This window comes from Pezoporus flaviventris, unplaced genomic scaffold (genome assembly GCF_033815535.1).
Source record: "Pezoporus flaviventris isolate CSIRO_AGI_PZ_B2104156 unplaced genomic scaffold, CSIRO_AGI_Pfla_v1 ptg000006l, whole genome shotgun sequence".
NCBI lineage: Eukaryota > Metazoa > Chordata > Aves > Psittaciformes > Psittacidae > Pezoporus > Pezoporus flaviventris.
The window spans coordinates 10,617,033-10,634,312 of record NW_026892554.1 but is presented as its reverse complement, the minus strand read 5'-3'; the positions used below and the strand labels follow the sequence as shown (position 1 = coordinate 10,634,312).

General features: G+C 39.9%; 1 protein-coding gene across 5 annotated transcripts in view; it reads left to right on the top strand.

Moving 5' to 3' along the window:
- The window catches only part of PDE8A (phosphodiesterase 8A), a 150,045-nt gene that overhangs the window by 107,548 nt on the left and 25,217 nt on the right, over positions 1-17,280 (top strand). For all 5 annotated transcript variants that reach the window (XM_061446866.1, XM_061446865.1, XM_061446864.1 and 2 more), the window contains 7 exons: positions 8,278-8,334; positions 10,231-10,421; positions 11,459-11,515; positions 13,202-13,259; positions 14,489-14,577; positions 14,826-14,904; positions 15,732-15,869. In XM_061446866.1, the coding sequence (XP_061302850.1) occupies positions 8,308-8,334; positions 10,231-10,421; positions 11,459-11,515; positions 13,202-13,259; positions 14,489-14,577; positions 14,826-14,904; positions 15,732-15,869 (639 nt within the window). In that variant the 5' untranslated portion in view covers positions 8,278-8,307. The remainder of the gene's footprint in view (positions 1-8,277; positions 8,335-10,230; positions 10,422-11,458; positions 11,516-13,201; positions 13,260-14,488; positions 14,578-14,825; positions 14,905-15,731; positions 15,870-17,280) is intronic.

The following is a 17,280-nucleotide window of genomic DNA, read 5'->3' as shown; positions in this document are numbered from 1 at the left end:
TTCCAGATATCAGGTATTATCAGTGCTCCCAGTGTTACCAGTGCCTGCTGCTGTTGGTTGGCCAGGAAGCAGGGGTAACTGACGCTGTGCCAAGAGATACTGGGGCTCAGCATGAGTTGTGCTGGGACTGTCTCTCTCCCCCTGTCCCTCAGTTCCTCTGAATGTAAAAATGGAAACTGCAACCATTTCCTCCCTCTACAGGTTTTGAGTTCTGTGTTTAATAGTGCTGTGGGCACGCTAAGTGATAATGACTTTTGTTTTATCACTGAGGTACCTTATCAACAGCTAAATTCCCCCAAATTGTTTGCATGGTCTGTGTAGAAGTTCTGACCTTTAGCAATGGCAGGGATAGCTGACTGCCTTTTGTCCTGTCACTGTACAACTTTTCCACAGTGGGCCACTCGTCTGGGCCAGAGGCCACCCAGGCCTGACTGCATTACAAATAATAATAAAAGTCACTTTGGTACCACATCATTAATTATTCCCAACAAAATGGAATGATTCACTTTTACTAGTGCCAGGCTTGCAGCTTGAGAACCAAGGTTTCCTGTAAAGAGTGAGAGGAGAATTTATAAATGGTACAAAATGGGAGCTCTCAGTGGTGTCTAAAGTGTGCTAGAAGGCAGCAAGCCCGATTTCACAACAGTATTACTCCAGTTTTGTTCTAATTTGGCTTTACTTATTGCAGTGGAATAACAGTGAAGAAATGCAGTGGGGAATTCTGCCCAGAATACAAACAGACAAACATGTATAATAATGGTTGGCATGTGTGGCAAGCCAAGCAATTAGCCAAAAATGACCAGGGTCCTCTTTGGTCCCAGGGTAGCCAGTGTTGAGTGCTGTGTCCTGGCACAGCAGGCAAGCAGTCCTGCTACCAGGCGGGTGTAGGTACCTCCTGGGTAGCTTCCTCAAGACCCAGTTAAGCCAGAACTTTCCCCCAGGCCAAGCAGTGGAAGAGAAGCTGTGTTTTAGGAGCAGTAAAGGTGTTGTGAGGAAGTCAGGAATAAGACTGAGTCTCGTGGCTGACACGGCCAGCAGCCTGACTCAAGAGCTCTGGCAACCTGTTATGCTCAATAAAGCTTTTCTTCTCACACATCCTGCATGTTGTCCAAATGATATGAATCAGAGGCCAGAGTTTGGCTCTCAGGACCTCATTCAAGTAAAAGTGGTTCACAACTGGTACTAAAACTTAAGAAATGGATTAAGAAAACAGAGGGTGTGTACCCCATTGCTTACACTGACTGTTGTATCATTACATGGCAGTATCGCAGATAATTCTAGGAATCAACTTTAAACAGAACACAGATTAAAGGAAAAAGATGCTGAAACAGAGCCTCAGGTGATCAGGTTGAGGGAGGTGATCCTGCCCCTCTACTCTGCTCTCGTGAGACCTCACTTGGAGTATTGTGTACAGTTCTGGTGTCCTCAGCGTTAAAAGGACATGGAACTGTTGGAACAAGTTCAGAGGAGGCCATGAGGATGATCAGGGGACTGGAGCACCTCCCGTATGAAGATGGGCTGAGAAAGTTGGGGCTGTTCAGCTTGGAGAAGAGAAGGCTGCGTGGAGACCTCATAGCAGCCTTCCAGTATCTGAAGGGGGCCTATAGGGATGCTGGGGATGGACTCTTTGTTAGGGACTGTAGTGACAGGACAAGGGGTAATGAGTTCAAACTTAAACAGGGGAAGTTTAGATTGGATATGAGGAAGAAGTTCTTTACTGTAAGGGTGGTGAGGCACTGGAATGGGTTGCCCAGGGAGGTTGTGAATGCTCCATCCCTGGCGGTGTTCAAGGCCAGGTTGGAGAGAGACTTGGGTGACATGGTTTAGTGTGAGGCGTTCCTGCCCATGGCAGGGGGGCTGGAACTGGATGATCTTAAGGTCCTTACCAACCCGAACTATTCTATGATTCGATGATTTTCAGACCCTGTAATATAGATCGAAGTCCATATTGTTTTGTTGACAGAGATGCATTGGTGGGAACCCAATTTAGATTGACGTAAATGCCAGATTTTATCAAAGCAAATTGCACTGAGCAAGAATGCTACATTATGTAAGTTACTGAGTCTGTGACATTTGTCTACATCTTTTATGAATCAGAAATCGAAAAATATAAGGGGCTAGAATTAACAGGTTTCTTCCAGGTTCAACAGCAGTTTTGGTGAATTTTAATTGCCTTTCAGAACTCTTGTCTTTGTATTTCAGTGACGAATAAACTGAGCGCATGCAGCTTAGGGTCTTCGAGAGACAGGCTTACCTTTGTCCTTGAAATCTGTTGAGTAAAGGCAGAAACCGTGGAGGCTTTGTTCCCTCTTACTGTTTACTCAAACTGTTGTGGCTTCCAAACAACAAAAGAAGTATCTGCATGAGGCCAAACTCCCGCTTCATTTACACTGAAGTAAATACACCATATTCTCTTCGTATTTGGTGGAATTAGCCTGAATTTTCACTGTTGCTAACCAGGTCAGAGTTCAGCCCCTGGACTATAAAAATCATTTTATGCTCTGAACAGGCTCAGCCGGCATTTCATGTAACTTGTACCAATGTTAAGTTTGTAACAAAACAGTTCTGTCAAGATCTGCAAGGAGCATGTAAACAATAATTTTAAATGTCTAGCAGAAAGTGCATGGAAAATAGGAAGCTAAGCTTTAAATTCTATACTTAAGATAGATTTTCACTGAAGAAGAAATAGATAAATGATCATGGGTTGGATGAACACTGTAAATATAGTGTTCATATATTTCAGAAAGTGATAAAGGTTGTTATATACAAAGAAAAATGTGAATAGTAAAAACTTGATAGCTAATCGTGAACATGGAGACTTTCTGCGAGAGCCACAAAGCCCCTCTCTGCTGAGATAGAGGCACCATGCTGGTATGAACTGGGTGGATGAGATCCTGGACCTTGTCATGCCACTTTATACCAAGTAAGTCATTTCATAGCTTTCAGCATTTGACAGCATTTGGCTATGGTTTCTGAGAAAGGATATTATTATGTAGAATTCAAATTTCTGCTGCTAATAGATCCTGAATCAGTTGAAGTTAAAGGTATGGTATAAATCTCTGAGTTCATTTGGGCTTTCACTCTCTGGGGTTATAAATCTATGTTTAAAACAGCAGGTTTAGAAAAGATTTTTTTTCATTTGTAAAATTAATCATTTTTTTCCCCCTTAGAATTATAAAAATTCAGTTTAACACTCCTATAGATCCTAGCATATCTTGATGATCCAGACTGTCAAGTCATGCTGTGATAACTCATGTTGATTTACATCAAGTACCTAGTATATGTAGAAAACTTAATTATATTTTTAAAGTTAGATAAACCACTTTTTTTTAATGTCTTAAAATATGGATCTGAGTAAAATGATGAGTTTTGCTGGCTGTAGTCCATTAGGATCAGTGATGAACTCTTATGTCTAATCATTGTAGTTATCTGTGTCGTGTATTATAATGAGTCAGAGCCTTGAGGTTGGAGTCTTTATTTGAAGATACGGTTACTTAGGGTTAAACTACTAACAGAAATTGTTTTCTCATTATCTGCTTTCTAAATGCAGATGCTAGCTGTAAAGCAGCACATACCATCTGCAATCCATTCAGCTAAAGTCTATGTCACTTCTTTGTTCAAGCTGGTTACGGGAAAAATAAACTGCCACATCTCCTGCAGACTCTAACCTGGAAAAGGTGAGAAGAGCAGCAGGAGCAGAAATGCTACCAGCTGCCCTTTAGGGAGGGACACCAGCAGGAGGCCAGTGTCTGCCCAGACAGAAAGTCATTCCTGTTACCTGCACAGCCCTATCTGAGGCAGAAAGGAAGTGATGGGGCAGTTGTGGATTGTGGAGGAGGATTTCAGGCAAGCATTTCTGCTCCCCAGGATGCCAGCAGCTTCCAGCCAGCCCTTCTTGTGAGTGGGTAGTGCTGCAGCAGCCTGCAGCCTTAGTTCTGATGTGGGTTACCTTGGGCTGTGTAGGGCTCTGCTTTAAAACATCCCACAAAAGCTTCATAAAAGAAGTGCTTTAGAAAATCAGCCTCTAGAAGGAATGTGTGTGCCCTCCATAGCAGGAGTATTACATGGGGGTTAATAGCCGAAGGATTTTTTGGGGGCTGACTCTGCCCTTTTAGGAGGTTTGCTCTTCTCTCCAATTGGTAATGGTAAGAGCGGCATTTTGGAGTAAGCCAAGATATGAGACCTCTAGCAAATGGGGGACCTGTGGGCTGCTTTGATGTATTCCACATGCCAATTAGGCAGTTTCTCACCGTAGAGAGCATGTGGATCAAGCTGGCTTTATTTCCACCCTTTATTCCTGTCTACATTTAGTCATGGAGCAAGTTCATTTAAAGATTTTCTAGCTGTAGGAAGGGGAAAAAAAAAAAACTCAGCCCAGCAACCATGAACAGACCATTCCTGTAGATTCTGTTCTGATAAAATGTGAAGAATGACTCACTGAGAAGTACTTTACCGGGTTACACCGGGTCAACTCTGAGTTTGTTGTACTTTAATCAGGTCAGTCACAGTTGTTTGGGTCTGTCTTTTTAAAGCTAATTGCAGTTGGTTTTGTTTACCAAATGTTCACTTTTCTCTGGTTATTGAAAACATGAAGTATTTCTATCAGCAATTTCAATGTTTGCAACTTGGCTGCTACAAGATGCAAATGTAAGTGTTCTAGCAAGTGTTAAACTGCACGCAACAGTCAGTAGAAAACTCCCCATTGACAGCTATCATGGGTATGGCTAATGGCACTGCCTTGTGACTGAGCTCACTTTATGCCAGGGCCAGGTCTGGTTCAACAGGATGCAAAATACAGTTTTCAAATCAGAAAGGCAAATTTTGGGGAAAATAAGTGCTACCAGCAGTCAGAGAATGTAAAATGGCTGCAATTGCTGTGTGTATAAGCATTTAAAGCAGCCTGGAGTTGATTATCTATGTCTCTAAGCAGAGGGTGTAAGCCCTTGCTGCTGCAGTAACGGAGCTGCTGTCTGCAATTAAAGCTAACTAGTAGTTGCTGACCTACATACTGCTATTACGGGCATCTATTGCTTCCCAGAGCTTGAGGAGCTGAGCTGCAGCTACTGTGGTTGCACTCATGCAGATGAGCCACAAAGGTTTGCCTTTCCAAAAGCCTGATAGTTAGTTACTGTTGTATACTATTCTGGCATTTCAATGGCTTTGAGACCATGAGCAGTGGCACCAGCCTGCACTCCTGGGGTGGTTTAAGTGTGGGGCTGCAGTGAGAGCAGGCTATGCTGTCAGAAGCCTGCAGCAGTACCCCTTCCTACCCTCTGTTTGATTCGGTCCCTGCCTCCCAGTTATGGGCTGGCTTCTGAGGCTGTTTAGCCAAGGAAGGATTTTCAAAAGACTTGCATTCATAGCCAGGGAGCTCAAAATGTCCTGAGCTTGGGGCTTGTCACAGTCACATACATTGTACTTGTGAAGTTCGCATCAGCGGCTCTTTGGCAAGGGACCCAGCTCTATCGCAGTCCATTCCAGGAACCTTCAACTATTTCTGCCTCTGTCCTCTCATACACTTTCTTACAGGTTTGTGCCTGCCTGGAAGGCTGTCACATACACAAGTCCTGTCTGTCAATCCACAAATGTACTTGGGGTTTTGTTTTTCAAGTAGAAAAGGAACTTCAAGGAAGAAGTACCAGAAGGTGTGAGTGAATAAAAATGTGTCTGTGCAGTTACTATACATGTGAGCCTTGTCTGGGTTTTGTTTTGTTAAAGTTTGCAGCATTAGAGGTATCTTAAAAGCTGGTTTAGTTCACCCTAGTTGAGGGTTTCTGTTAATCCTTGCTGAAGCCATGATTTTTGACACAGTACTTAATCAGCATGTTACTTCTCAGTGCTACCAGCAGCACACAAAAAGTTGAAATGATTAATCAAGTTATTTGAACAGATTTCAACAGGATTAAGAATTAACTGGAGTTCACCAAAATTTTCCAGCTGAGATGCAAACCAGAAGTTGTGGGTTTTTTTTTGCTCAGGACAGCAAGTTAATGTGTAACAAGACAGTTTATCTCGTTTGGGCAGTGCTTGTAACTTAAGCTTAAATGGTGCATAGACAGGTATTTTCAGTGTAGAAATGGCCACATGTTTCTGGCAGAAGAATGTTTTTCAGGCTCAGTTCTTCCAATATTTTGATGACTATTCATTCACAACCTTTTTAAAAGAAAGAATCATCTGAAAAGCAGTAATTGGCTTTATTTTATTAAAACTGGGTTTATCTTATTTGTAAAATTCCCCTTGGGCTGGGACGGGTAGTCTAAGGATATGCTGGCCCGATAGAAGTGGTTTTACATACCCCCAGACACCAGTGAAGTTCAGCTCTGGATCTGAACCTCACAACTCACTCTTTGGTGAAACAAAAAACACTTGCTGCTTTATGCTGGCAGCTGGAGTGTACAAAATAAATGTTTCAAAATTCAATTTGAAATGTGGTTATGGTCAGAGAAGTTACTGTAAAAAGCAGCTCTTACTCAACAGACATGCTCCCCCTGTGTCCTTCAGGTGTTTCTGCTGGTCTTGCTGACTCAGGACAAGTAGGACTGTCAGTGCTGCAACACCAGTACCACTTGTGCAAAGACCTGGATTCCCTCCTGCTATGTGCATTATCAGCAACAGTATTTGCTATTTTCTAGTGCAGATTTTGAATAATTGGGTGATGGGCCACAAGGGAGAATCAAGCAGCGTGATTTTTCCAATTGAAGAGAGATTTCTGGTCTCAAAATTAGAAAAAAATAATTGACTGGAGAGTATTTAATCTAAGCTGATCTGACCAGGGTGACTCTGTCATTTTAATAACAGCTTTTAGAGGCCCTCTTAAATAACACAGGCAAGCACTGATTCCTGGGTTGTTTTTGAGGGCACTATGTTGCCATTTTTCCTTGACTCACGTTTCTTTCTTATTTAATGTTGCGGTGATGACTTCCAAGTTGATAAATAAATAAAATCACACATGAGAAACTCTGAGGGCTGAGCAGTGGAGCAGTAAGGGTATAGAGAGTGGAGCATGTAATTCTAAAAGGTTTTTCTGTGGGACATGCTGGTGATTCTTTAAAATTACTTACTGGAAAAATTCTAGGCTGCAGAGCAATAAATCTGATCTTCAAGTGTGGCTTTACTTTGAAACACAACAATGTAAAAATGCCACCTTTGTACTCATAAAATCTTTTCTTTGTACGTATGAATCCAGAGATGTCTTCAATTTATGCTGTTGCTAAAAATAATTTTAGTCTCCTTTTTTACTGCAGTTACCTTTGAAGAGTCTATGTAGCTCCAAGGACCACTGGTTGGACTCTGTTTCCCATTTTGAATTGGGAGTTAGTATTCCTGCTTTTTAGTTTTCATTTCTGAGACAAGAAGTGAAAAGTATTTAAGCATGTGGAAGTGCAAATATTCATGGGAATTCCCAAAGAATCTAGCCTGTGTAATCCTATTAGAGTCTCCCTCTGTACTTACGTGTTTGACTGCTTCAGAAAGTCCTTCCCATACCAGCTGAAGAGTCATTCATGTTCAAGCTGGATTTAATGATTCATCATATCAAAGAGAAACAGTTATGATCAACAGCCCTTCTGGTCCTTGACCTCCATTTCTTGAAGTGACACATGAGAAGGAAGCTCTGTTCGTGCTAAACTTTGCCTGTGTTACTTGAACAGAACCTAATGTGGGAATCGCTGGCATGCAGAAAGCATGACGTATGTCAACATGTGTGTAGGGTTTTTCAAAGCACTGTTGCATGCTGACTACATGCATCATCAAGTACAAATATCTCAGTTCTGAAACCTTCCATGGAGGTACTGGACAGGAGGGAATGCAGCAGAACACTCTTGGAGAAATGAAATTAGTGTGGTTTTGTAGCACCTGTTACCTGTGACATCCTAAGAGCAGAGTTTTTGCCTTTCTTCTGGAGATACAATGCTATTTTGGACTTTAAAAAGAGCAGGTTTTAAACGCTTCCATGTTTTGCAGAACAGCTGCAGTGATACACAATACAGAAAAATAACAATCTGTCTACCAAACTTTCATGACTAATTCACTACTTTATGCTTGAAATAACAATAAAAATGCTTTGAAGAGTAACTTGTTGATTTCTAACTCTTTTAATGCAGCTTAGCATATAAATTTACAAAAGCAGACTAAGACCCTCATGAAGAAGCAGCTTCATAATGATAGCAATATATCTGTGGGACAGTGATAAATTAGAAAAGCCTTCTCTAACAGAGGTAATCTTTCTTCTTACCGAGGTGTATATCTATTAATATGATCCCATGTTATTTCCTCTAGGCACCAGTAACAGATGTGCAGTTCGGCCCTATGAGACTTCGTCGAGATCAACTTCAGGTAATGCATCAGTTCAAACTGAAGTCTTAATTTCTAAAACATCACAGATGTTAGCTTAAAATTTATGACTGGATTTTTTTTTTTGGTATAGAGATCTTACAGCATTTTTGTCTGGTGATAACGTGCACCTGACAGATTTTTATGATGCCATTCTATGTGATATCCTAAAAATCCTGCCAAACTCTTCTCCAACCCTCTCTCAGCTCATAAAAGTAGAGCTATCTGCATTTCTTTTTGCTATCAGTTAGCGTGTAATCAATATAGGGTCTGCCTTGTTTTGTATTTTACTGGTAGTCAATTCTTAGTCAAAATTTCATCAAAATGGTACTAAGCCAAATGTTCTGTCAAGGTCTGTGACACCAGCATTGTTACTAACATCAACCAAATTTGTAATATCATCACAAAAGATATGAAGTGAACTTAGCAAAGTATCTTGGTTTTCTTTTACTCATTGTAGACTGGCATTAGTTAGATCTGCTGACTTCCTGTGCTATTGCTGAAAACCATTCTTTTACTTTAAGAGTGTTATAAGTTACCTTCACTAAATATAGCCCAAACTACTGTGGCATAGTTTTGCAAACAGTTTTGCAGGCTGCTTTTATAGCTTTTATAGGAATCTGAACTAAATGAGTACAAAGTCCTTCATTCTTACAGAAATATGCACTACATGGAAATGTTAAGATTTACTGGCAGACATTCCACCAACCTGGTCCGAAGTGTAACCAGCACTAGAATTCCTAAAATCACCTGGAAGATAAACAGCAGTGGTATGAGTTACACGTGTTCCATGTGATTGTCTGATGAAAGCATATATCTAACAGCGGTTTGATGAAATTACTGGAAGATTGGTGTCTTGGGACAATAGACCAAATGCTGGTTTAGTTATTCATCTTTCCCAAAGGGCTGCATACATAAAGTCATCCACAAAATTAAGGCTAACATGCATCTGTAGTCTGTCATTCTGTGTATTTTTTTTCAGGCAAAAGAAGTTTTCTTCTACAAAAGACTATCTTGATGCAAAGCACAGTCACATTAGAGAGAATCTTCCTTAGCAGACTTCATGTTTATCTTCTGTGCCCTTTTAAATCCTAGAATTTGAAATTTTAGAAAGAATTGGGCCTTTGAATATGCAGACATTGTATTGATTTTTAAAAGGCTCAGAGAGATTAATGTTAGTGGCAATTCCACAGCAAGTTAGAACAGAGCAAATACTGGCTCATAGATTTGACCTCCAGTTCTGGATTTCAACAATGGTAATCTCCTTCTGTAATATAAATCCCATGCTGAGCTTTGCATAGGAGTCACATGGGGATGCACTCCATGTACAGAGGTTCTGCTGATGATTTCAGTCTTGCATGAGTTCATCTTGACCAGCCTGTCTGTAGTTTCCAGGAACCCTTCAGAGTGGGCTGCACCCAGTACTTTGGGAAACCAGAATGAGGTGAAAAGGAAAGCACTTTTTTCACCATGCCATTGAAGCACCGTTAAATATTAATTCATATAAGGTGAACCATGGCATTTTTCTTTCTGGAATATGATCCTGGCAAGAAAAACAAAACTCGCTGTTATTTCATGTAACCTGGCTGAAACATAAGCATCTAGTCTTGACTAATTGCCTGAGTTCTTTTTGTAGCTGATGGTGGGAGAGCCACTTCCCAAACTTGTTCATCCCATGTTGAAATAAATGCCTCTGGCAGACTGTTTTATCCATTTGAAACACATCTGCACGCAGACAATTATAAAAAGCAATAGTCTGTAGAAAGGAATTCTGTTAAAAACAATGAATTGAGTCTTGGAAGTGGCTTTAAAAGATGTGTGAAGAACAGGCAAAAGCCACAGAATTTACAGTATATGTAAGACTTGTTTGTACTGATTCACTGTCTGCCTTTAACCCAGGTACTTCTAGTGTTTGCTGAAGACGATGACCAGAGTAACGGGTTCCGTTGGGCATGTGAGAAAGCTGGATTTCGATGTAATATTGCCAGGACACCCGAGTCTGCACTAGAATGTTTTCTTGATAAACACCATGACATTATCATTATTGACCATAGACATTCCAGATACTTTGATGCAGAAGCATTATGCAGGTCAGCACCATTTCAGTATAATAGTTAACACGTCATCAAAGGTTTTTTTGTTTTGTATGACCTTTTTATAAAATCTATCAGACATGTATATTTTTTATAATTAACTGGGTTTTTGTTGGTCTGTCCCCGTTCCCCCCCCCCCCCCATACCTGGTTCCTTGCTTGCACATTAAATTAGCTGCAAAGATACTGTGTACCACCAACCAATTTAACAAATACATTCTCTTCATTAATGTTCTGCATTTTTTGAAATGCAATTTCCTGTGGAGTAACTGCAGATGCAAATAGGGAATGTTTTGTGTACATGATTCCGTACCTACAGCATTTGAAAATCTGTTATTAAGAGTGAAGTTTCAAAGTGATTCCAAAAATACTTTTAGAAACTGCTGTAAAATGTGAGGAAAGGGGAAGAGGATTTGCCTTTCTGAGTCTCTCTACAGTGATTTGACAGACAGCGGTGCCTTGCCTCAGTGACTTTCCAGTGAAATACCCCTTGGGAATGTGTCTAGACTGAGTAACAGTCTGCGGGGTGGAGGTGGTGGGGTTAGATCATGTACCATGTGTGAGTGTGGTGGGTTCAGGGCACCGGGACAAAGGCTGTTCTTGCTAAACTAAAGTAACAAGATAAGAGCATTGTCAGGCGAAGACTAGGTATCAGTGCTGTTCCCGTTGTTACAGTTTTACTATTCTGTCCCATAATAAAGTAAAATGCTCCTTGTATGAGTGAGGCCAAGTCCTTCAAGTGAATCCATTATGTGCCTTTTCAGAGGGGAGAATCTTTGCTATTCCCTTACTGAGAGTATCTGAAGTTTAGGTTAATCTGCATTCTCTCTGTCTCTTTTCATGGAGTCTCTGATATTGCCGAATTTTCTTAGCGGTTCTGCAGGCTTGGGATTTGTTTTTTGTTTTGATGTTAAACTATTTAAAAGGGAAATTTTAAGAAAAGTTCTGTGTGAAGAGAAGTTCTGTGTTCTATAAAGTCATGTTTTCTGAAATGTGACCTTAAACAATGTCAAATTATTTGCTTTTTATTTAAAGGTCTATCAGAACAACGAAACCCTCAGAAAATACAGTCATTATTGGTGTAGTACAAAGGTAAATACGTGTATCCTTACTTTCCCTTACTTCCATGTGTGAGCAGCAAAATTCCAAACAACCTGTGCAACATCATGTAGAGAACTGTGGAACTGACTCATAGATCTGTGTTTTGAATCTTTCTTGATCCATTTTTCAGTCTGATTAATCTTGCCACAAACGGGGGATCTGCTAAGTTACAAAAAAAAGATACAAACCAATTTGGTCAGTACAAAGTAGCATCTGACCATAGAAGTTTCCAAAGCAAAATAGATTCTATTATGACATCTTAGCAAAGCACTGCATAGTGTTTTTCTTTCTCCTCCATCTGAAAATAAATTTATATATCGTAAAATGATGTAAAAATAACACCAGTGCAATATATTTATTCTGAAATCAGTGGAAGATAATTTCCCTAAATTGGGGAATGTCCATTTCTCAGAAAACATTCTGAGGTGTTGAAATTTCCCATTAAAAATCCTATTTTTAGGAATCCACCGTTATCCCTAGCGAACAAAAGACCCTAATTAAACTTTTCAAGAGATTCCATTGTGAATATCACCTTCAGTTTTTATGTCAGGAAGTCTGACTATGGAAACCATTGCTTCTACAGTCAGAATTGTCTCTCATTGGGCTAACACAAAAGAAAAGAGGAAAAAAGAAGCAAAAGACAAACAATAACTCATGAGCTGCTTCATGTACATCAGAAAGACAGAAACCTGTGGTTCTGTGACCAGCAGTTCCTTTCAAAAGCGAGGAGAGCTTGGAAGCTGGGCTTGCTGACTCAACTAGGAAGTTGCTCAAAAGGGATATTTCCCTGCAATTCATTTTTGTCTTTACGAAATGTTCACATTGTGCACTGGGACAAGATAATAGCCCCCTTTGGTGATACTATCTCAGAAGCTGGAGTTCTCAGACATTTTAAATGTGTCTAGTATCCCAGTCTAGTGGAAGCTTCAGAAGTCAGTTTGCCTATCACTGGGGCTGAGTTAACTGTGTCAAGTTCCCATGTGCTGAACACAAGCGTTCTTGAGTTACCATTTAGAATTCCACACAGAGAACTTTCACACATTTCCTTTCTTGCTGCAAGAGCCATATTTCTGGAAAAGCCCGACACTTAGCTAATGGCATATGGAGGGAATTCTCCCTCACTTTCCTGCAGTTCAGTTCATTGGTTCTTTTTTTGTTTGTTCCCCCCTTGCCCCACAGGATGCCTGTTCTCTTTCTTTGTGCTTCTGGGAGGCAGCATTACCAGATAACAGGCATGAGGAATTGGGAGATTTTTCTGACAGCTGCTCCTCTCTCTCTGCTTAATCTTGGGTAAACCTTGTCCTTCAGTAGTCATTCTCTTCACTCATAAGAGACAAATGCACAGAAAACAAAAAGAAGAGGTGCCATAAGATACAAAATTTCACCTAGAAATAAAAGCTATTGTACCATCTGCTAAACCTGGCTGGCTTCCATCTGCTCATTTATGGAAACTTAACATAATGCCTTTCTTCCAGATTTCAGACATACATTCACATATGTTGGAGTGTCTTTTAACAGTTAACCCAAAAAACATACGTTTTGTTCATAGATCCTGCAAGGATCTAGCCATGTTAGCCTTCAGTGTGACATCTGGGTACAGGTGTGTCAATGGCTTGCGAAATTGGGTCTCATCTGATTACAGAAATAATCTCTAACTTTATCATCCTTCTTTAAAAGGCATGCTGATCGAGAAGAGTCATCGATACTGCCCCTGATCTCTGCTGGCTTCTCAAGGGTATGTATGTGTTACACCCCACCAGGTGCTCTGACATTCCAAAATTAACATGCAAGAAACTGGTTGTCAGTGATAGTTTGTGTGAGAAATCCGACCTGTAAATCTTGTTCATGTTACTCATTCTTATATACATCCCAATTCTGAACTACTATACACCAGTAGAATTAGGATAATGCTAAGTAGGTGGACATAAGTTGTGCTGAGACTTTTCCTCATACATTTATTTCAGAGTAAGCATATGATGCTTTGCTTGAAAGGTTGACATGGACAAAATTGACTAGTGACTGTAGCAGAGCAAGAGAGCAGCTTGCACTAAATGTGCTGTGGGAAATTACTTTCTCAAATGCCAATTCCCATCTGTAAACAGGCTTCAGACACTGTCAAGTGCTATTATCTATTGTTTGGAGGCACCTGAAAAGTATTACATTGAATCTGTTCCTTGGCAACTATTCCAGTTAAACAGAAAAGGTGCTTATTAGTGTGTCAGTTAAGTGGATTCTTCACTGCATTAGGCTGACAATGGAATAAAAATGTGCATGATTTCAGTGTGAATCAGAGTATTTGGTTGCATGGTCACCAGATTTTTTGCTATCCCCATCACTCCATTTGCACCTATTTGCTTATTTGTAATACAGTCCTTAATAACTGCCTGAAAAGAACTGTGGCAATTTAGCATGAACAAGATCTAACATTCAGGTTCATACCTGGTAAATATGAGATGTTTTAAAAAACCATCGGAGACACTGAGATCATTGCTATCCAAGACCACAAACGAATAATTGTATCCAATGGCAGGTGTATTTGCCAAGAAGTTTTACTTCTACGTATACAGTTTGGGTGTTAGCAATTGGAAACTCATCATAATCACACGTTTGGATGACTTTAGACCAAATGTAATCTTTTCATTGTTATTTTTAAAAGTAGCATGAAAGCATGTAACTTAATTAAAAGTATGTGGGTTTTATGTGCTGATCCTGCTGATAACCAGAGAGAATAAACAGATTGGTTGAACCTCATTGCCATGAGAATCTGTCACCTTTTCAAAATGCAGTAACCTGAAGAATTTTGCTAGTCCCCAAAATAATCTTCTAACATTGCTTGTGTTACAACATGTTAATTTTTGGTTTATCTACTCCTTTTAATTTTTTATTAAGCAAAAGAAAACAGAGCTTTCTACCCCTGAGTATGAAAACGTGTATTCATGAAATATTTCAACCTTTTATTTGCAGCGATATGTGGAAAATTCTAGCAGGATGGCCTGTTACAATGAGTTGATTCAGCTGGAATTTGGACAGGTGCAGGCACAATTCAAGCTAAGGTAATTTTTACCAAAAACACGATCAACAACAACAAAAAAAGCCAATTCAGCCACATCCTTAAAAAAATATTTATTTGACTGTACTGTAATTATTTGTGGAATGTCAGTTAACTGAAGAAAACACGTTCATTGTTAAAGTGTTGAAGTACAACTTCATTAGGTATGGAGTTGCAATAACTTATTGTCATATACAATAAGAATTATGTGGATTAAATTTAATCTTTCTTTTATTATTTTTTTCTCTCCAGGGCATGTAATTCATTATTTGCAGCATTAGAGAAAAGTCAAGAAGCCATTGAGATCACAAGTGAAGATCATGTAGTACAGGTTTGTTCCTGATATTTTTATAAGTACAGAAAATCACTCTGTGGACTCTATTTTATTTCATCTGTAATTACGTTTACTCTTTCTTACAGTACAAGAATCTAACCTAACTTAATGGGTCTAAAACGTTTGGATTGAGTTTAGCTGTAGAGTAGAATTTTCTCCATTTAAAATATCTTGCATAAAACAAGTCAATTTTAAGGGAGATTGTTGTTTCTGAATGAACAAGGATTGACTCTCTCATTTTTATTTTTTTGGATGCATCCACTGGCTTGTATGCATTCTGTTCCAAAAATACTGTATGCTAATTTGATGCTCTTGAAAAGCAAATCTAACAGTGTTCTATTTAAATAAAGGTAGTACACCTTTCCTTAAATCTGATACTATTTAATGCTTCAGAATTCTTGGGCCAGCTGTTTTTGAATGTAATCCTCTCTTAGAAATGTCTTTTAAAAAGGCATAAGAAATTGTGCTTCTGTTTGCAGTCCTGAAAAACATCATCTTCATAAGGGAGTTAGTTCCATCCCTAGCTATGAAGGCTGAGGAGTGATTTTGTTATCAGTAAAGAGCTTGGGTCTAAGCTTCTGAGAGTTATAACATACATAGAAATTGTACCCTCTTGACCCGAATGTTGACAATGGCACAACTCTTATAGAACGGACATTCCTGGTTTGCTGCATAAAGAAAACAATGTAGGCATCTCTCTCAGGAGCAATATCTACATTTATTTCAGCCTGGGAAAGAGATCCTTTGGTTTAGCAAATAGAAAAGAGGGAGCTCTGCTGTGCTTTGAGTATTTTGATAAATGGGGTTTTGTTTTTATTTCACAGTACGTCAATCCTGCTTTTGAAACAATGATGGGCTATCAAATAGGTGAACTAATAGAAAAGCAATTAACAGAAGTGCCTATAAATGAAAAAAAAGCTGATTTCCTAGAAACTATTAATTCCTGCATAAAGATAGGAAAGGTGAGTAATGCCATTGTATGATTTATCATTTGCTACCTTTTGCCTGCAAAGGTTGTTATTGCCCAGGGATGACACATGATGTAACTTAAAGCTTCATAGACATGTGAACATAGGCTGAGAAAGTTGGGGCTGTTCAGCCTGGAGAAGAGAAGGCTGCGTGGAGACCTCATAGCAGCCTTCCAGTATCTGAAGGAGGGCTGTCAGGATGGTGGGGAGGGACTCTTCGTTAGGGACTGTAGTGACAGGACAAGGGGTAACGGGTTAAAACTTAAACAGGGGAAGTTTAGATTGGGTATAAGGAAGAAGTTCTTTGCTGTGGGGGTGGTGAGGGAAGTTGTGAATGCTCCATCCCTGGTGGTGTTCAGGGCCAGGTTGGACAGAGCCTTGGGTGACATGGTTTAGTGTGAGGTGTTCCTGCCCATGGCAGGGGGGCTGGAACTGGATGATCTTAAGGTCCTTTCCAACCCTAACTATTCTATGATTCTATGTAGCATGTGCAGCTTTCTTACTCGAAGAAGAGGAAATAAAACTGCTCATTTTTTAAGGGCTTCTTTATCTTTTCTTGCTTGGAAGAGGTACATGTTATATGAAAACAAGTGACTTGCTGCGTTTCTTTATAATGTATGCTGTATGTAGCAAAAGGTGTGGGAATGCCAAAGAGAAACAAGATGGATGCTTATTATCCAGTGTGATGTAAATGAGAAAAGAACCATATTGAAGTATTTCAGCATGAAATGTGGAAGCTGATTTGCAAATTTGGAATATAAAAATATCATGACAGTCATTTGCAATACCACTTGAGTGTGATAGGCAGTGTCAGCTGGCAGCTGCCAATATCTTTTATTCTCTAATGACATGGGAGCTGTCCCATGGATTTCCATTGGAAATGTTTGTTGCACCAAGGAAGTGCATGAGGAAGTGTAGCTGGCTTTAAGGGAGGTCATTACAGAGAGACATTACCGTTTGCCTTATCACACCATGATGTTCCTTTGGGACTAGTGCGACTGTAGTGTGAGGATCCATCTAGGAGCTTTCATTTGCATTTTGATAATGAGGTGTAAATGCTTCTGATGTCATTGAACATAACATAGTACCTTATAGGAAGAAGATCATGGACATTACACAAATAGATTTGGGAACCAGTGTTTTTGTAGATGCATCATGGTCCATGCTCAGTCCTGAGCCAGGATAGCTAGTTGGGTCATACTGATTGTTGTCTGCAGGGAAGCAGCATGTTGTTGGCACAGAGCAGGGAGATGGTAAAGTGAATCATGGCACCCTGTGTATCTAGGCAGTGATGCAAAAGCACCAATGCAAAGTTCAGGCTACTGCCATGAGCATTCAGCAGCAAAAGCTGCACTTGACAGGTGCAGATTGCATGTGCATTTCAACAAGAACGTGTTGCTCTTTT